Below are 21,533 nucleotides of genomic sequence, written 5' to 3'. Positions count from 1 at the left end.
ATGCAATATGTTTCTCTAAGATACTGAGGCTCAGACGCTGCAAGGTAGGCTGCTGCTCTTTCTCAATAATTTAATGAAAGAACATAGCTACATTTTCAGTTGTTAAAGGGTGTTTCTTCTTACTATACATTTCAGTGGCTAGACATAGAAAAGAAACAAGAAATCTTACAGAAACAGATAGGCCTCTCTCGTATGTATGTATGTATGTATGTATGTATGTATGTATGTATGTATGTATGTATCATTGAATGCAGTTCACCAATTATAGTAATAAAAGAAAACATACAAAATAAATAAGGAAAAACTTTTCATATCTAGCATGTTCTCAATAACCAACAGATACATTCATCAAATAATATTTTATTTCACTACTGGAGTTCATCATGGGAGTCCCATGTTCAACCATATAGCATCTCTCAGCGCTCCCATAGGATGGCTGATCCTTCTTTAACAGTTTTATCTACTTCTCCTAAAGCAGGTTCCTCAATGGCTGATGCACAGAATGAGGCCCTGAGGGGATGAAGCCTTGAGTCTGCTCTGCATGAGGAAGTGTATCTGCCAGAGGGATGAGTCTGCGAACTGTGTTTCAATCTCAGAATGTGGTGGTTGGATCTACTGGAGCTCATAGAGCAAGTCCTGAACAGTCACCGACAGCTCCTGAAAGGTGGGTCTCTCGTCCGCCTTCTGCCAGTCAATTCAAGAGGAGAGACAAGACATGAGGGTGAGGTAAATTGTTTTAGATTAGAAGCTGTCAAGCTGACATGTCCATTCTACTGACATTTATTTTTGACCCCCACTCATCTAGCCTGATCCCTGAACTGTGCAGTTTTGCAAACTTGGTTTGACAGTGACCATGAAATTTGGCAAGACAGAATATACAGATCTGGGACCAGGCATTATGCTGGCTACTTTATACTGTACGTACATCCAGCCAACAGCTGGTCATGATGGTGTAGACTCTGTCGTTGGCCAACTGGGGGCGATAGAGGCGATGGCCTCGGGACACCTGTTCCACTATCTCATTGTTGTTTAACCGTTCGTAGGGAAGCCTCCCTAAGGTGTAGACCTCCCACATTAAGACCCCTATGGAGAGCAAGGTAACCTTGTCAATATTTATTAAATTATCAGCAGTAATGTAATGATCAGTTAGTGAATAAAGGCTAAATAGCTGTAGCCTGTTCCCAGATCTGTTTGCTCTCGCCAACTCATATGGTCATTGGTGTGACAACAACCATACCGAGTTGACAAGACAGCTCAAACAGACCTGGGACCTGGATCTGAGCTAAGATAGGAGGCCTATACAAACCATAAGCCCAGATGTCTGACTTGCTGCTGAATTTACAGTAGAGCAGGACCTCGGGAGGAGACCAGCGCACTGGGAACTTGGAGCCTGCAGAGCTGGTGTACTCATCATCCAGGACATACCTGAAATGACAGGGAGAGTTGGCAACTTGTCAAGAAAGTAGCAAGAATTACATAATATTGTTGTAAGAATCAACTGTAGATTAGATTTTTTGTCAGGTATTTCTGCAGTGTGCGCTTTTTTGTAAAAGCTGCCAGATTCAAGTACAACAATCACAGTTGTTTACCTCGACAGTCCAAAGTCAGTGACTTTAATGGTCCCATTGGTATCTACCAAGCAGTTTCTTGCAGCCTGAGAAACAGAACAGAGTATGTGTTATTTGGGCCCAGTATTGTTTATTATAGGATAGTAGTAGTACCATGTCAGGATCAGACCTGCTGTGTCTTTCAAATACCTGAGTTGCGCTTGATTTAGTTTGAACAATCAGTGTAATAGTCCCAAAAAGGAGTCAGTGGAATAGTCCCAAAAGTGGAAATGGCAAAACCCAAGCTATTTGGAAATGTTTATCATGTGAAGAGACAGCCTTGAAAATGTTAATCTTGTCTTAGTGTCGTAAATAATCCTTGGTTCCTGCCTGTGCTTGGTAAAGATATGAGCGGAGGGGTGACATGACCTCCTCCTTAGAACCATCTGGCAGAACGCCCAGAATATGTTCTATAAGTTAAGATGGGAGACGGTGCCAGACACATGCCGGAACCAATCCTATGAACGAAATCTATGCAACGTGTCTGTAACCAGTATATAAGGATCTAACAGGACTGCCCCAGGTAGAGCTCCTGATCAACATGTGTACTTGGTGCATTGAGTTAGTTGGAACCTCTCCAGCGCGCTGATAATAAACAATGAATCATTTAAGATTGACTTCGAGTGTCCCTCTGTAGAATTTCCACAACAATTATAATATCTTACCAGGTCTCTGTGGATGTACTGCTGAGCCTCCAGGTAGGCCATGCCCTCTGTGACGTCTTTACACATTTCCAGGAGCTGGATGGGGGATGGATGCTGCTTCAGCCCTTCCCGCAGATAGCTGAGTAGGCAGCCGTTGGAGAGGAACTCTGTGACAATGTAGATGGGCCTTTGTTTGGTGCAAACGCCGTACAGCTGAACCAAGTTCTCGTGGCGGAGCTTCCTAGTTCAAGCGAAAAGAGACAAGACAAGATTAAGCATGTGTTGTAGGCCTGTGTAGGTTAAATTGAGCAACACTATTGTCTAAGGTTGCAAAATTCCGAGAACTTTCAATAAATTCCCTGGTTTTTCCGAAATCCCATTTGGAGGATTCCCAGAATCAGGAGGGAATAAGCAGGAAATCCAGAATCCTCCAATCAGTGTTTTTGGAAAACCAGGGAATTTATTGAAAGTTCACGGAATTTTACAATTCGACTGCCCCATATGAGGAGAATTTCAGCAGGGGACAAGGTAGAGCTGTTACCATATATGACTCTAAATACTGTACCTCTTGTCCACAGGAGGTAGCTGGCATCTTAATTGGGGAGGACGGCCTCATGGTAATGACTGGAGCGGAATTAGTGGAATGCTATCAAATACATAAAAAAACATGGTTTCCATGTGTTTGATGCCATTCCATTAACGCCGTGCCAGCCATTATTATGAGCCGTCCTCCTCTCAGCAGCCTCCAAAGCTCTGGATATATCTCTACCTATGGATCTATTCCCTATTGCTCTAGTTACCTAGTCACTTTACCTCTACCTATATGTATGTGACAAATATGATTTGATTTACATCAGCACAAGTGCCTTAGGTGTAGCAGGTATGGTAGTAGGAGATAGGGGTTGAATTGAAATTGAGCATTAATTTAATACATTTGACCCCATAGTCCACTAACTGCAGCCATCTGAGATAGAAAGAGCTTTGCTTACATCATGACTTTGGCCTCCTCTATGAAGTCGTCTTCAGACATGGAGCCCTCCTTGATCATCTTGATGGCCACGTCATGCTGGCCCTGCCACTTCCCATACTTCACCACTCCAAACTGCCCGTTGCCCAGCTCCTTGATGAAGGTGAGGTGGCGTGGGTCAATCTCCCATACCCCTGGAGGACAAAACAACAAATTGAAGGAACACAATGTTTACTCATGTTAGCAATCAAGCTACAGATAGCATTCCTCAAAGTCAGTCATAAGGGTTTCTGTTACTACACTAGTCTGGTCCCATATTGTATGTGCCACAACCAACTATTCTATTGTTGTCAAGTGGTACAGCTACATATCTTCAGCCTGACAACACAGACAGAGGGGAGTTGCCCAGAACACAAACAGACCGGACCACCAGGCTACAGTATATACATAATACTCCCTCAATAGAAATGTATTGAAAGAACACACTCACCATAACCAAGCCCTGCTGTGGAAGGGGCATTTTTTGCACGACTTGACACAATGTATTTCAGCCTGCTGACCATACCTGGAATGGGACATGATGGACAATATATCTTAAGTGCTGTATTTCATCATGATGAACCTGTACTGTTACACAGATGCATATGAAGTGATGTGTTGGTGTAGGGATGCACATTTCCGGTTAGTTTCCCAAAATGCCCTGGTTTTCCAGAAATCTCGGTTGGAAAATTCCTGGAATCATTAGGGAATAAGAAGGAAATCTGGAACCCTCCAACCAGGATTTCTGGAAAACCTGGGAATTTTAGGAAAGTTACTGGAATTTTGAAAACCTTAGTTGGGGTTAGTTGTACCTGCTGCATTGTGCTGGTGGTAGTTAATGAGGTCTGGGATGCTGCTGAAATTGTGCTTCTCTGCCAAGTAGAACTGGCCTTGTTGGGTGGTGCAGATGTTGTAGTGTCTGCAGTTACCCGCAGTCTCCCTAATGGGAAGAGTGAGTAGTGTTTGGTTTGGTTTGAGTTAGGAGTGTTATGTTTGGTGTGAGTGAGGAGAGTTACTAGGTTGTGTTAAAGGGATAGGAATTTAAAGGAACACAACACTCCAAAATCAAACTTTGTCAGATGCTTTTAGACCTCAAAAGTAGCCTAATTCCGTTGAATCTACATCCCACGCCCTTGGTTGTGTAGGTCTAGTTATATGCCTCAACCCCAAATGAATGTAAAAGATAAGCACTGCAAACCTAGAAATTACATAGTTCTTATCTCTTTTGTAAAAAAAATGTTATTGTGGTGTATAGCTGGATCTTTAATATTGGAGTGTAATGTCCTTTTAATAGTTTTGTTTATTTTCATGAGCTGTGAATCTGAAAGTAACAACAAGATGCTCTGTTCACTGACACATTGATTGCATCCAAAATGGCACCCTATTCCCTATATCTTGCAAATTCAAACCTTGACCTCGAAGCTAGTTCCACTGCTTTAAAAAAATGATTCCCCATAAATCGTGGATTGATTTAGACCTGAGACCAATGTTCCCCCTAAGCTGCGTGCGTGCGCGGGCACGCAGCTTCCCTCGGACTGCCACGCAGAAGAAATATAAACCCGCGCAGAGAAGCACGAGATTGAACTTTACTCAACCTTCTAGAGTTTTCCCCTTTCGTTAACACTATCAACATTTGTCCTCGGAGTGGGGGGTGTCCTCGGATGGGGCCACAGTGTCTCCTGACCCCTCCTGTCTCAGCCGCCAGTATTTATGCTGCAGTAGTTTGTGTCGGGGGGGTTGGGTCAGTTTGTTATATCTGGAGTACTTCTCCTGTCCTATTCGGTGTCCTGTGTGAATTTAAGTGTGCTCTCTCTAATTCTCTCTTTCTCTATTTCTTTCTCTCTCTCAGAGGACCTGAGCCCTAGGACCATGCCTCAGGACTACCTGACATGATGACTCCTTGCTGTCCCCAGTCCACCTGGCCGTGCTGCTGCTCCAGTTTCAACTGTTCTGCCTTATTATTATTGGACCATGCTGGTCATTTATGAACATTTGAACATCTTGGCCATGTTCTGTTATAATCTCCACCCGGCACAGCCAGAAGAGGACTGGCCACCCCACATTGCCTGGTTTCTTCCTAGGTTTTGGCCTTTCTAGGGAGTTTTTCCTAGCCACCGTGCTTCTACACCTGCATTGCTTGCTGTTTGGGGTTTTAGGCTGGGTTTCTGTACAGCACTTTGAGATATCAGCTGATGTACGAAGGGCTATATAAATACATTTGATTTGATTTGATTTTGCTCTACTGTGAGAATTGTGCTCAAATCAATGTAATATTATCCACTTTCAATGTCACATACCCAAACAAAATGAACTATGCAAGACTTAACTAACTGTTTAAGAGATTTTCTTGTAGGCAGAGCGCCTTGTAGGCAGAGCGCATTGGAGTAGAATTCAATTGCATTGACAGACACAACTCAGGCCTGTATTTGACACAGACCACTGCACCATAACCAATCAGAGCTGAAGTAGGCCTATATATGCAAATAGCCATTGCCATATGGATCTGTGCCATTCACTTCGAACTGGACTGTGTTTACAGTGTGAGCAGTCAAGAGAAGATGCGCTTGTTTTGAGATCAAAGCGAGAGCTGCATGTAGCCACCTGTGCACATTTGTTAATATTCTTTGCTAGTAAGTGAGTTATTAGCCCAGTTCTAGCTAATTTCTCCTCAACAATGGGGGAGTGGTTGCTTCCTACAAGAGCACAAAATGTGTGCATTTCTAGACATCTTTGAAAAGGTAGGTTGATGGTAGCAATAGGTTGATGGTAGCATAATTTGTCTGATTCTCTGTAATAATGGTATGTGAATAATGAATGCTATTTTGTAAAGTGGTTTCTTGCATCAAACAACACACCCTTTTTCATCGCCTGTTTGAAGGACATGTCGATAAACAGGATAATGTCAAGCCCTGCATGTTTTTTCAAAACTCTCATTGAACACAACACATTGCTGTTACTGTAGACTGAGTAACAGAACAGATGTTCATGTTCACATGTTATGGGATGCATTTTTCTCCATGTTTTTTTATGGTAGGCCACTCTGGTAGGCCTACATTATGATCAAATAGCCACAGTAACCTACTTGGCCACAGTTAAAACTATAACTTAAAGCGGGAACAGTCTCAGTGTTCACAGCCTCCGTGCTCACAGTAAATTACATTTGCTCAGTGTCAAACATTTTTTGAGGGAACATTGCTTGGGACACCAACAGTTTCAGGTAGAACATTTGAATACTCCTGCCATATATAGTGTGGTACTTTTGACCCAAGCCCTTTGAAAGGTTGCTCAGAAAGAATAATCCTGGTTTTGCATGGAGACATTTACATCTCTCTTCCTCTGCAGGCGGCTGTTTTTGCTTTCAATATGTACTGCTGAGCAGTTCTTCTTTTGACTTTCCATTTATGGTCCGTGTTTGACATTGCATCCAATCCCTATGTAGTGCACTACTTTAGACCAGAGCCACATGGTCAAAAGTAGTGCACTACATAGAGAATTGTGTACCATTTTGAACTCATTCACGGTTTTGACTAGTGGATAGGCCTACTCACAGGATGTGTCCCAAATAGCACCCCCTGGGCTCTGGTCAAAAGTATTGGACCATAAAGGGAATAGGTTGCCATTTGGGACGCAGTTACAGTTAGCCATGCCCCATCTGTCTGCCCTCAATAAACTCACCCGCCCTTGGTGAACACAGAAACGGTGTACTTCCCAGCTTTGCTTGAGTCACGTACTAAGAAACCACCATCTTTGTTCTGGGAAAAAAGAAAAATCAATAACCTCAATAGCAGAGGTACATACTAAGCAGAGGCAGTATTGCTTTGTGAGTATCCCATAGCAATGTTCTGTCATTCTAAGCTATTTGACAGATGATGGTGCCCATAGCTAAAATTGGTGCCCATAGCTAATGGTATAAGGACCACAGATCAGAGGACCACAATGGAAATAACCTTTGTGATATTTTAAATGATTTTAAATGCAGCACTTGTGTTGCTGGTGCAAGCAAAAGAGAGGAACAGTGGTATGTCAACTGATACTGTATGTTACAGATGTTTGTTTTCTCATTGAGATTACCTCTGTCTTCAACAGATTCTCTGCCTGGCTACGGTTCATGCTCTTGCAGTACCAGCTGGGAAAAAGAAAAGGTGAAATGTGCATTTTATAAACCACTATGGTTAACCTGACCTCATAGCAACGGGTATTAAAGCAGGTCACATGAGGCAGTATTCTGCTGAATCGTGTTAATTAGGCACAAAACGGAAGAAAACGGATTGAAACAGGGAGGGACTACCTTGATTCATCCAATAAGAAATGCACATTTTCGCATCCAGTTGCAAAACATTTTGAAACGTTTTCTGTTACGTGCCCCACTGAACACGGCCCTGCTGGGATTTAATGTGTTTGGAAGGTGTGGTGACTTGGTACCTCATTATTTTTGGTTCCCACAGGATTAGGGAGGTGTAGGATTACATCTGAAACCCTATCATTGTAATGCAATGTTTAATAGTCAATGTTTTGTAGCAAGAGAATTCCATACTCACTCAAACTTTTCCAGTTCATTTCCAGCCTCCACAACGTAATTACTGGGAATGTATCCCTCCTTGCTGCAAAGGAAGGCCACACACAATCTCCTGATAAGTCAATGTACATTTAGCATGTTAAAGACACAGGGTGACGTTTTCATGCTGCACAACAGTTCACATCTGTGAAAAACATACCTTAAAACTCAACATTTTAATCTAGCTGTGTGATTCAATTTAACACTTTTCCTCAACAATATGCATGATAAAAATATGATTATTTAACTGAGTTTAGTCATCTCAGCAATGCATAAACACACATTTCTGAAGAAAAGTATCAAATTAAATCACACTGCCAGATTAAAATGAGTTTTACTGTGTTTTGCATCATCACTATTTTGCATCATGAAAATGTCGCCCATAATGTATGAAAGGGATATGATTGTTATTCTTACTGCATGTTAAAACAACACACATATCATGAAAACAGTTTAAATGCACCTGTGACTTTAAGATACCAATGTACCTTAACCTTGGTATACTGATCATATCACCAGTCCTCATCTCTATTCTTGGAAGCATGTCATTGTTTTGTTACAGGGCCAAGGGTCAGTTAGTGCTTTCTTGTTGATAGGTGTTATGTTTAAAATCGAGGGGCGGCGGACTATGTATTTTGTACATAACAGCTGGTGCACGATATCTAAGGAAGTCTCAAGATTTTGCTCGCCTGAGTTAGGGTGGTCTACAGAGTACCTCATGATAAGCTATCCACCGAGAGAGTATTCATCTGTATTTTTCGTAGCTGTCTACATACCACCACAGACTGAGGCTGAGTCCGCACTCAATGAGCTGTATTCCGCCATAAGCAAACAGGAAAATGTTCATCCAGAGGCGGCACTCCTAGTGACCGGGGACTTTAATGAAAGGAAACTTAAATCTGTTTTACTACATTTCTATCAGCATGTTAAATGTGCAACCGGAGGGAAAAAAACTCTGGACCACCTTTACTCCACACACAGAGATGCATACAAAGCTCTCCCTCGCCTTCCATTTGGCAACATGACCATAATTCTTTCCTCCTGATTCCTGCTTACAAGCAAAAATTAAAGCAGGAAGCACCAGTGACTCGATCAATAAAAAAGTGGTCAGATGAAGCAGATGCTAAACTACAGGACTGTTTTACTATCACAGACTGGAACATGTTCCGTGATTCCTCCGATGGCATTGAGGAGTACACAAAATCAGTCACTGGCTTCATCAATTAGTGTATCGATGACGTCGTCCCCACAATGACCGTACATACCTCAACCAGAAGCCATGGATTACAGGCAACATCCGCACTGAGCTAAAGGTTTGAGCTTTCGCTTTCAAGGAGCAGGACTCTAACCCGGAAGCTTATAAGAAATCCCGCTATCCCCTCCGACGAACGATCAAACAGGCAAAGCGTCAACACAGGACTAAGATCAAATCTTACTACACCAGCTCTGGCGCTTGTCGGATGTGGCAGGGCTTGCAAACCATTACAGACTAGAAAGGGAAGCACAGCCGGGCGAAGGGTCGGTCAGGGCTTTTTTAATGTTTTTCTTGTGCTTTCTTGTTGATAGGTGTTATGTTTTAGAAGTGTTCTTCCAGCAAACACACAGCCCAGCAGGTAACATACATCATGGTTACATTTTACTGGTTGCTAAAAGACTTGTTCCTTTAAAAACAGTGTACAACCTGAACAACTTCACATAATATTGTCATAATGATTGCAACCAAGTTTGCCCACTGGGAGGCGAGTGCACAAAACATTAAAAACATCTGCTCTTTCTAGGTGAAAGATATGATCCCTTAATGATGTCACTTGTTAAATCCACTTCAATCAGTGTAGATGAAGGGAGGAGACAGGTTAAAGAAGGATGCTTAAGCCTTGAGACAATGGATTGTGTGTGTGTCCCATGGCAAAATGTGTAGAATTGCAGGGAATATACTGTAAAACTGCAAAAAACATTGTTCTGTAAAGCAAAACTATTTGTTTACCTTCTCTTAATAAAATACCTTTTCTGGTAACAGATCCCTCTGTATATATTAAATGTGAGTTCATGTGTAGTGGCTAATTGTATGTATCTAATAGGCTATGTGTTTGTAGATGGACTGAGGTGAATGAAGCTAAAGTGATAATGGCTGTGGCCATTTTTTGCTTCTTTTTGCTGTTCTCCAAATAGCATTTTAAAATGAGCATAAATTGTATAGAAATGCAGAAAATGAGCTTCATCTTTCTTAAACAACCTTTCCTCCACCTGTCTCTTCTCAATTTCCTCTCTGCCTCTCTCACCCGTATTTGTCCCTGGCCCTCCACCAGTTGGAGTCAGACATCTCCAGAATGATGTACTCCTCATCCTTCCTCAGCTCCAGATCCTGGGGCGTGGAGGGTGTGTACTCATACTCAGCGACCACCGTCATGCCTGTGGTGAGCGCAGGCTCCTCGGGAGGCTGCGGAGGTAAAGGCCTCAAAGGTTTCTCCTGAAAAATGGGATGGGTGACAACATTGATAAAGACGGGTGATACTGTATATCCTTCCTGTATCAATCAGAGGTAGAGATACTGTAACTGAACGCAAGAGTGGCGAGAACATGTAAGACAGACCTCTTCTGGCGTAGGTGGAAGGGGTTTTCTGGATTGCCTCCGAGACCCCTTTGAAACCCCTATAAGGGAAAGGGAGTGCTTCATGTTTTGTTCTCTGTGACTACAATTTATGCTTCTCTGCCGTTACCTATAATACTTATTTCCTCAGTTACTTGTTATCACTTCAAGCCTGCAGGTACAAGTTTTAAATGGTTATATAAGTATGTATCTCTATGTATCAACATTTATACTGATACAAAATGGCTGGTATTCGTCTGGGGCATTATGAGATGATTATAAGACATCATAGATGCATTATAAAGACATCATACATGCATTATAAAGACATCATACATGCATTATAAGACATCATATATGCATTATAAGACATCATAATCATATATCATACACATCTTTCAATGCATCAGAGTCATATATTGAGATATATCTGAATATATGGTTCTGCGATGCATTATAACAGCATCATAGTGCATTATACCTGCAAGCTTTAAGTAAAATGTTCCCATTTACTTCCTAATTACATAAGCTGGTAGAGAACACATAATCTTTTTACTGCCAGTTTTATTGATGGCTTTCCCACCACATTACTGACCTACATTCTTGTTCTCCAGCACCCTGCAGCCCATGGCTTGTTTGACTTCCTGCTGGCAGCATTGCCACATGCCGTCCATCCAGAAGCATGGGTGGTACTTCTGCATCAGGTCCTTGTTGAAACGCACCACTTAACATGGCGGCACAGAATGTGGGACGACATTTACATTGGATCAACACTGGCAATTTGCATAGACACCTATATCTGACTAAACAATGGAGCTGGTATTATGGGCCGTAAGGAAATGTTTATGGTATCTCATGTCTCCCTTTGTCTATTCTTCGTCCGACACTTTAGTGTTAGGTGTACGATAATGCTGCAAACTGACCATGCTTCAGCTTGTGGAGCCACTGCTTTCGGACCTCGTCGCTCTTGGCGAATATGTAAAGTGGGCCCTCATCGTAGATTATCTGTGGTAAATTGGGGGATAGAGAGAAACAGCTGTTTCTTCAGTTGGTGAAGGGTAGTACCAGGTCAGGCCGTACACATGAAAGCAATACAATAGTGTAAAAGTATCTATTTTATTACAACAATAGGGACGAAAAGACGATTTTCTGTTTGTGCTATATAGCAAGCAATGACCATAGGTTACTGCTTTGGAGATAAATAAATGCCTGCTACATTAGGTTAGCTTATTGTGCTTCTGAGCCTTGCTGCCACCCATCCCACAAACTCCTCATTTAGGGGTATGCAAATATATTGGGTATTTCCTGTGTCTTTATAGAGGCTGTAATATTATTTGCTGCTTAGTCACCATGTCTACTGTGGTGACACCTGCGCTGTTGTTGAAACCCTCAGTTCAGCTCGGTCTCCACTGTCAAGAGAGTTGTTTTCACTTCTTCTTATTGACTTTCAGCATGTTAACCATTTCTGCACTGCTGGGTAAATTAGTTTCTCTGTTGAGGTAGATTGACTTTCAGCATGTTAACCATTTCTGCACTGCTGGGTAAATTAGTTTCTCTGTTGAGGTAGATTGACTTTCAGCATGTTAACCATTTCTGCACTGCTGGGTAAATTAGTTTCTCTGTTGAGGTAGATTGACTTTCAGCATGTTAACCATCTCTGCACTGCTGGGTAAATTAGTTTCTCTTAGGTAGATGCAGTATATCCCTTTTCACCTCAAAGCTACCTGAATTTTTTTTTATTTTTTTTATTTTTTTTATTTTTTTATTTCACCTTTATTTAACCAGGTAGGCTAGTTGAGAACAAGTTCTCATTTGCAACTGCGTCCTGGCCAAGATAAAGCATAGCAGTATGAGCAGACAACACAGAGTTACACATGGAGTAAACAATTAACAAGTCAATAACACAGTAGAAAACAAAGGGGGAGTCTATATACAATGTGTGCAAAAGGCATGAGGTAGGCGAATAATTACAATTTTGCAGATTAACACTGGAGTGATAAATGATCAGATGGTCATGTACAGGTAGAGATATTGGTGTGCAAAAGAGCAGAAAAATAAATAAATAAAAACAGTATGGGGATGAGGTAGGTGAAAATGGGTGGGCTATTTACCAATAGACTATGTACAGCTGCAGCGATCGGTTAGCTGCTCAGATAGCTGATGTTTGAAGTTGGTGAGGGAGATAAAAGTCTCCAACTTCAGTCTCTATGGGCTTTTCATCCTGCATGATTTTAGCCCAGGGCTAACTGGACCCTCAACTAAGACTGAGCAAAGTAAATGCCTGGAGAATAGTGTCAGCGAGTTAAAGGAAGCACAACGCTTCTTTAAACATCTACAGTATCTAGAGGTCATCTGATGTCACTCAACTGGAGCAACAGTGATGGAGTGCATTCTCTTTTTACTGCCACACAGAATTATTGTAACAGGACACGAGAAGAAGAGAGAGTGAACTAAAACATCCACAGGTCTGAGATCTGTGGTTGTGTTAATCTCATTGGTCTCACTGATCTAGGACCAGCAGTAGCTCACCTGGAACGGGTACTGGCGCTCCGCGGGGGCACTGGGCTCCGGCTGTACTGTCCCCACACACTTGATCTTATCGATGCCCACGGTGCCTTTCAACCCCTTCTTTTTCTGCACAGAGGATAAGGATTACAGTGAGTGGGGGAACGACAAGACTACTAAACCCAGACCTATTGAGATGACCAACAATACAGGTACTGTAGTATATTTGTGGAAGCATAGCGTAGTATGATAGAATTGTTATAGTGTTAAACTACGCTTGGGTTATGGTCAGTGTTTATAATGATAACATAAGCCAGCAGCATACCACCCTGCATACCACTGCTGGCTTGCTTCTGAAGCTAAGGAGGGTTGGTCCTGGTCAGTTCCTGGATGGGAGACCAGATGCTGCTGGAAGTGGTGTTGGAGGGCCAGTAGAAGGCTCTCTTTCCTCTGGTCTAGAAAAAAATATCCCACTGCCCTGTGTAGGGTGCCGTCTTTCGGATGGGACGTTAAACGGGTGTCCTGACTCTCTGAGGTCATTAAAGATCCCATGGCACTTAACGTAATAGTAGGGTGTTAACCCTGGCTAAATTCCCAATTTGGCCCTCAAACCACCACGGTCACCTAATAATCCCCAGTTTACAATTGGCTCATTCACTCATTCCCCCTCCTCTCCCCTGTAACTATTCCCCAGGTCGTTGCTGCAAATGAGAACGTGTTCTCAGTCAACTTACCTGGTAAAATAACAGATAAATAAAATTAAAAATACAGTACATTAACCTGGTCCCAGATCAGCACAAACAGATCCAGGCTACGAGTACATACCCCTTTGTCCAGATCATAGTCGTAGTAGGCGATCTTGTCCTGTGTCAGGATGAACAGCCTCTCTTTGAAGTTTAAAGGGGAGGTCTTCTTCTTCTGCTGGGAGCGTTTTATAAAGATCTCTTCCAGGAGATTGTCTGACATGGTCTGATCAGATGTTATCCCCCTACCTGGAGAAAAGGCAAGTCAACTTAACAGCTACAGTCAGAGATGGAAGAAGGTGTAAAATGTTTTGGTATCATGCATTCAAGGCCTGATGGGGGAGAAAGAGACCAGCAGCTTCAACCACATCAAGTGCTGTAGCAAACCTTGCTAGTGACTGTAGCTACTGGAGGAAACGTGTAGTTGACTGTTCTCATGAACAACATCATTTGATTAATGGTGTACTGTACAGGTGTTTACCTGAAACTCAGCTTATCACAAGTTTCCACAGTGCTTAACATAGTAGGGTAACATTTCCCTCTAGACACTGCCCTAAGGTCAGTTTTACATTGTCATCCCTCATGGTTAAGGGTAGGATTTTGGGAAGGTATATCTATAAGACTATAAGACCAACTTCCCCCAGGTTCTTATACGACTAACTACTTACCTACTCTTCATGAACTCTGCGCTTTGTCACTACAGCATAGATCTAAAGCATAGATCTACAGCATAGATCTGAAAGCAGATAGAAACAGATAGTAACAGCTGTGATCCGGAGCAGATATCAGTGTATACATATTAACCCCTGGTTTGCATGAGCGCTCCTGCCAATGTTTCCTCCTTCGTTGTGGTACAACTGTTTCCTTTACCCACATCTTCCTGCTTCTCTACAGATGTAGGATCTTAATTCCAGTTTGCTACAGCAGGAAAGTAATACTGCAGCAACAGGAAATATGAATTATTATTATTTTGTAGGAGTTGATACATTGAAAATCAAGTCTGAAATTTCAAAGTGGAACCTCAACATTTTTTAAATGTCCTCCATTGCAGGAAAGTTCTCCAGCAACAGTGTGATCAAATTAATATCCTACATCTGTAAGATGGTGCCAGAGAAGAAGGCTGACAATTTACTTGTTCCTATCCAATTGTGTTATTGTTTGTTTCTTTGCATTGTTTGTAACTTATTTTTTTACTTATTTCGTACATAATGTTGCTGCTACCGTCTCTTATGACCGAAAATAACTTCTGGACATCAGAACAGCGATTACTCATCATGATCTGGCAGAATCCTTTTTTTCCTTTAACGACAAGCCCGACGTGAATGATATGCTGCTTTACTGGGACCAGGCCCAGATCCCCGTCATTTGCGTGAAGAGAAGGTGGAGAAAAATGGACCGGAGGGCGGGCTGCCTTCTGAGAATTTGTAGGCGATCGAATAAACCCCCACTGCCTTCCATTCTGCTAGCAAACTCGCAATCTTTGGAAAATAAATCTATGACCTACGCGGAAGATTAAACTACAAACGGGACATTCAAAAGTGTAATATCCTATGCTTCACGGAGTTGTGGCTGAACGATGACATTATCAACATACAGCTGGCTGGTTATACGCTGTATCAGCAGGATAGAACAGCAGCGTCTCGTAAGACGGGGCGGCAGACTATGTCTTTTGTATATAACAGCTGGTGCACAATATCTAAGGAAGTCTCAAGGTTTTGCTTGCCTGAGTTAGTGTGGTCTACAGCTTATCATGAGGTACTCTATCTACCGAGAGAGTTTTCGTCTAAATACCACCACAGACCGATGCTGGCACTAAGACCGCACCAAATGAGCTCTATTCTGCCATAAGCAAACAGGAAAACGCTGATCCAGAGGTGGCGCTCCTAGTAGCAGGGACTTTAATGCAAGGAAACTTAAATCGGTCTCACAAAATGTCTATCAGCATGTTAAATGTGCAAACAGAAGGAAAAAACTCTGGACCACCTTTACTCCACACACAGAGACGCATACAAAGCTCTCCCTCGCCCTCCATTTGGCAAATCTGACGATAATTCTATCCTCCTGATTCCTGCTTACAAGCTAAAATTAAAGCAGGAAGCAACAGTGACTCGATCAATAAAAAAGTGGTACAGGACTCTTTGCTGGCACAGACTGGAAAATGTTCCGGGATTCCTCCAATTGCATTGAGGAGTACACAAAATCAGTCATTGGCTTCATCAATAAGTGCATCGATGACGTTGTCCCCACAATGACCGTACATACATACCCCAACCAGAAGCCATGGATATCACCGACAATAACAAGACAGCCTATAGGGAGGAGGTCAGAGACCTGGCCGTGTGGTGCCAGGACAACAACAACCTCTTCCTCAACGTGATCAAGACAAAGGAGATGATTGTGGACTACAGGAAAAAGAGGACAGAGCACACCCCAAATCTCATCGAGGGCGCTATAGTGGAGCAGGTTGAGAGCTTCAAGTTCCTTGGTGTTCACATCACCAACAAATTAACATGGTCCAAGCACACCAAGACAGTCGTGAAGAGGGCACGACAAAACCTATTCTCCCTCAGGAGACTGAAAAGATTTTGGCATGGGTCCTCAGATCCTCAAAAGGTTCTACAGCTGCACCATCGAGAGCATCCTGACCGGTTGCATCACCACCTGGTATGGAAACTGCTCGGCCTCCGACCGCAAGGCACTACAGAAGGTAGTGCGTACTGCCCAGTACATCACTGGGGCAAAGCTTCCTGCCATCCAGGACCTTTATACAAGGTGGTGTCAGAGGAAGGCTCTAAAAATTGTCCAAGACTCCAGCCACCCAAGTCATAGACTGTTCTCTTTGCTACCGCACGGCAAGCGGTACCGTAGCACCAAGTCTAGGTCCAAGAGGCTTCTAAACAGCTTCTTCCCCCAAGCCATAAGACCACTGAACATTAATCAAATGGCTACCCATACTTTTGCATTGCCCCCCTCTTGTTATCATCTATGCATAGTAACTTTAATAACTCTACCTACATGTACATATTACCTCAATTACCTCAACTAACTGGTGCCCCTGCACATTGACTCTGTACCGGTACCCCCCTGTATATTGTCGCTATTATTAATTTACTGCTGCTCTTTATTTACCTGTTACTTTTATTTCTTATTCTTATTTGTATTGCATTGTTGGTTAAGGGCTCATAAGTAAGCATTTCACTGTATATATTTCACCTGTTATATTCGGCGCATGTGACATTTTATTTTATTTGTATGTTCCATAACACATTGACCCTCTCTTTTCCCCATACGATGAAGGCAGGACATTATCGGCTACCCCTCGCAAACCTTTCCCCACCTACAATCGTTGCCAATGCTTATGCTCTCATGTCTGATATTGTTAAAGGGAAAGTTCACTAAGGATTTGGGTTCATTGACTTACAGCTTAGCGTTAATAATGCTTAGTGCAAAATAATGCGTATCTCTGTTGGCATGCTGGCATACACTATCCCTTTTATTTGATGAATGTCCACAAACTCTATTTTTGGTAATGCAGTTCTATTGAAGTGACAATACTTTGTTGAACTCGTGAAATATGGGGAGAAATAGGTCCCTATTGTAGGAAACATAAGACACAGAGACAAAAGGATTCCTATGCTCTTCTTTGTATCTACCACTCATTGCACCTTGCTGGGTTGGTCAACCACACCACTGTCAGCCTTCCACACAAAACAAGGCCTCTATTGATTCATTCCAGCATCAGACGGAAGGAAAGCAAGTTTGACAAATAGACAGATAGCGTCAGATATTTGTTAATTATCTGGGGATCAGGATAATGGCTCCACTATGGACACTGGTGTGGTGATGTCACCTCAGCTGATACCACAGGCCACAAATGTACAGAGTATGATCATCTGATAACATAAAGCATGAAAATGCCATTGTTCACCATGCAGAAGAGCTGGGTCCAAATTCATACATATGTCAAATACTTTGTATTTGAGGTACTCTAGATTTACTGGTATCTTGGGGTTTTCGGGTACTATTCCATTGGATACACTGCAAACGTTGGCAAACTAAATCAAGCATACATATCAAGTATTCAATAGTATTTGATCTACTTGACCTTCCCTTTCATACAGGCCACAGAATCAACAACAGTTTTTCTTCTTTCAAATAACTGACTTAACCCCAAAATTAAACCCAATGAGGAATTATTTCAAAGTCCAAGTAACCATGTATAGTTCCCTGCCTGCATCATCAATACAACCTTATAGTTCTCTTTTAACATAGGCAGTGTCCTAAAATGAACACAGCGCTCAAAAAAGGAATACTTCAATGTCACAGACATGTAACGACAGAACGTTTCTCACCAACTCCAACTCACCCATGTTCCTTATACCGTAGATATATTCAAAAGAGCTTAATCGTTAAGGTGCCTCTGCATGCTATCTCAATGATACAAGTTTACTCAGCTCAGCTCAGACTATTTTAAACACCCTCCTTCTCACTTCCTGATTGCATCTGCTGCTGATACCCCCTCTCTTTTCACACTACTAGATAGTAGGCACATCCGACTAGCCATGAGTGTAATGTTTTCTTTCACACTAGCTAGATGATTTTGATACTATGCAGTATGTCAACAACAGTATTATAATTTTGTGTAATGTTATGTTACAAATAATCCTCTTTGACACATAATCAAACCCCTTGCCTCTGCTGCAAGCTCATACTGTGCAGTCCACACAATATTTCAAACATAGGTTGTTTACATGCAGATATAAGCCTGGGCAAAACACTGACCTAAAGCTTCTAGGTAGAGCAAGTATAAATGTGTCTCTTTAGTGGCTGCAGCTGTCCTATCAATCGTAATATCTTGTATTACAACAGTCGTGTTTAGCCTGTCAGCCACACAAGTGCTAGGTTTTTTTCTAAAGAGCTTGAGTCACTTGGGCTGACACAGTAGAATTTATAGGGAAGTTGCAACAGTGTTGCACTGCAATGCTAAATAAAAAGAGACAATGTTGGAAAGTATCAGTGGCACCACTGTGGTTCAACTGGTTACTGTTACATCCCCTCTTCCTCTCTTGACACTGTCATAACACTACTAACACATAGTATAATACATACTAGCAACAACATACCACCAAAGTATTTATTTGTTTGATACAAGCCTCAATGTGGGATAAACAAAATGCCAGGGACACAGCATCCAATCAATCACACTGAGGATGTGTCTCTTAAATCGACTAACCAATGGTGAAGAGGAATACAGACTTTATGCACAGTAACATACATGGGTTCAATATCATTTTATGGAGTACTTTGTCTTATTTTCAATGACACACTCTCTTCCAATGAAAGTGTTGGTTTGTTGATAACAGGAACCTTGCAACAAATGCTCTCTGGACGTTTCCTGTCTGATAAGTGTGTGTGTCTTTACATGGAGAGTTTACTTTTGTGGTGACACACATACACACTCAGTGTGTGTCTGACCACAAAAGGAAACTCTCCATGTGAAGATATTTAGGCAGAAGGGTTCCTCACATCCTCAGATAATACAAACAGGCCAAAACATACAAACAGATCTTGGTTTTACAAACCCTACTTTCTTCCTTAATGTAACATACCAGCTACTAAAAGAAATGGGTCAAGAAGACGTACTGCATAGCGGGGTGACTGTTCTTTGTAGAAGCGAAGGCAGCTTTCGGCTTGCAATTTCTTTGCATCAATGTTTCAGGGATATTGCTGAAATTGCACAGACCAACATACACTGGGTGCACAAAACATTAAGAACACGTTCCTAATATTGAGCCTCAATTCGTCGGGGCAAGGTGTAGAAAGTGTTCCACAGGGATGCTGGCCCATGTTGACTCCACTACTTCCCACAGTTGTCTCATGTTGGCTGAATGTCCTTTGGGTGGTGGACCATTCTTGATACACACGGGAAACTGTTGAGCGGCAAAAACCTAGCAGCATTGCAGTTCTTCACACAAACGGGTGTGCCTGACCGTACCAAGTTGAAAGGCAGTTAAATCATTTGTCTTGCCCATCACCCTCTGAATGGCACACAGACACAATCCGTGTCTCAATTGTCTCAAGGCTTAAAAATCCTTCTTTAACCTGTCTCCTCCCCTTCATCTACACTGATTAAAGTGGATTTAACAAGTGACATCAATAAGGGATCATAGCTTTCCCCTGGAATCACCTGGTCAGTCTATGTCATGGAAAGATCAGGTGTTCCTTGTGTTTTGTACACTGTGTATGTTATCAAATTAATATTAAGTCAGTCATGTTTAATATCCAGCTCCAAAACTCTCCACTGTGAAATGTAAACATAAGAGCATGGACAGTGGACACGTAACAACAAAGTTTAAGAATGAACATGATAGTGTTTGTTTTCTATTTCCAATCACTCCACTGTTATCCAAAGTGCATTGTAACTCATTCATTGACAAAATATTGTACATATTGCATTAAGGGCAATGTGTTTAATATGAAGAAGGGAAAAAAAGTACCGACTACATGTTCTTTGATATGCATGTGGGCATCATCCACCCTCCAACATACAATGTGTTCAAGACAGGCCTGGACAATGAATGAACATCTAATAGAGATACTGAGGAATGATACATGAATGATATGCTGTAGTTTGTTTGGACATTTTCCATCACTTTTCATGAACAAGAAATTGGATTTAACCATGTTGCTGCTTTGGATACGATAGTGAAAGTCCAGAAACGTCAAGCTTGCTTCAATGTTGGAGCTCCCGATGTCCTCCCAATGTAATGGTAACTTACTATGATTCATGCTTTACATAGTCCCATTTCTGGTTGAAACCTCATCAAAAGAGACCAAATTGATGACTTTTAATTATTTCTTAGACATCATGTAGTGGTAATGTCAACCTTCTGACTTACCTTTTAATATAACAATTTAAACCTTTATTTACCCAGGTAAGTCTTTCAGAACAAACTCTCTTCTACAATGACCATCTGGTTCTCTCTCAGGTAATGAGGACCTGCATACTCAATAGAAGCCTATTTTTCAATGTAACGCATACAGTAATACATAGCCTGCATGTAACCTACAGAGCTTTCGTCTTTCCCAGCAGATGGACCCCTACCATTTAGTTAGCAAATACCTCATCACTTACCTTAACTCTGACACTCAGCAACGCCTATAGACAGACCACTGTCTGCATACTGTGATGTGGAGGGTTGACATGGACAAAGACCTCTGCTATGGCTGCTCTTATTCCATGTACTAACAGTGTGTGGCAGCAGGAGACTAAACCCCACCCTTTCAGAGGAATTGACTTCACGCAGTTCCCTTTTTGCTTCCTGCTCATTTTTATATTAGCTCTCTGAAGCAGAGTTTGTGTGATGTCGACGAGGGCCAACTAACCATTAACGCGCCAGTATCCGTAAAGTAGGCTAAGGAATTAGTTATTTACAGTAGCATTAGACTGTGTTAAAAGTTGACTGCCTCTGTGAAATGATAACTTCCTTGAGGCCTTTATAGACCAATGATAAGAAGGAAAACAGCTTGAGTGATGAATATGGAATGTATGTGTATACATTATTGTTACCATTTTGTCAGCAAGGACTTTTGCCTGTGTGTCATATAGAGTGGTGCAAAATAGTGTATTTATGGTCATCATCTGCAATTAAATATATGTTTAGCCCTAATTTATCACATCACCTGCATGGAACCTAAAGGAACCTGATTTAAATTATGATTATTAAAGTATAATTTATCGGGTAATAATTTATAATTCAGAAAAATTAGATGACTTCATGGATTCTCGTATGATTAAGCATACACACCAGTAGCCTTGTCATTTGACTAATATATCGATATTTTTAAAGCCTTGTACTGAAGGACGACTACTACTACTGTGGTCA

At 41.8% G+C, this 21,533-nt stretch overlaps 1 protein-coding gene across 4 annotated transcripts; it reads right to left on the bottom strand.

The window, feature by feature from the left end:
- Nucleotides 1–344: 344 nt before the first annotated feature.
- btk (Bruton agammaglobulinemia tyrosine kinase) lies at nt 345–20,984 on the bottom strand. Of its 4 annotated transcripts, none has more exons than XM_021561509.2 (19): nt 20,783–20,984; nt 14,316–14,383; nt 13,730–13,896; nt 12,929–13,033; nt 11,323–11,404; nt 10,995–11,123; nt 10,403–10,461; nt 10,092–10,279; nt 7,796–7,858; nt 7,329–7,383; nt 6,933–7,009; nt 4,070–4,197; nt 3,709–3,783; nt 3,241–3,412; nt 2,273–2,492; nt 1,590–1,654; nt 1,307–1,425; nt 926–1,083; nt 345–684 (listed from the first exon to the last, which is right to left on the bottom strand). In XM_021561509.2, exons 3-19 carry the CDS (start codon nt 13,868–13,870, stop codon nt 613–615), a joined length of 1,908 nt encoding a protein of 635 aa, XP_021417184.1. In that variant the 5' UTR covers nt 13,871–13,896; nt 14,316–14,383; nt 20,783–20,984; the 3' UTR covers nt 345–612. The 4 variants fall into 4 exon arrangements, with proteins under 4 accessions (XP_021417184.1, XP_021417186.1, XP_021417185.1 ...); XM_021561511.2 differs by having other exon boundaries at nt 345–681; XM_021561510.2 differs by lacking the exon at nt 20,783–20,984 and adding an exon at nt 18,014–18,149.
- Between the last annotated feature and the right edge of the window lie 549 nt (nt 20,985–21,533).

Source organism: Oncorhynchus mykiss, chromosome 14, assembly GCF_013265735.2.
Source record: "Oncorhynchus mykiss isolate Arlee chromosome 14, USDA_OmykA_1.1, whole genome shotgun sequence".
In the NCBI taxonomy this organism is placed as follows: domain Eukaryota; kingdom Metazoa; phylum Chordata; class Actinopteri; order Salmoniformes; family Salmonidae; genus Oncorhynchus; species Oncorhynchus mykiss.
Note: the sequence above shows the minus strand (reverse complement) of the source record. Positions and strands in the feature narration are given on the sequence as shown.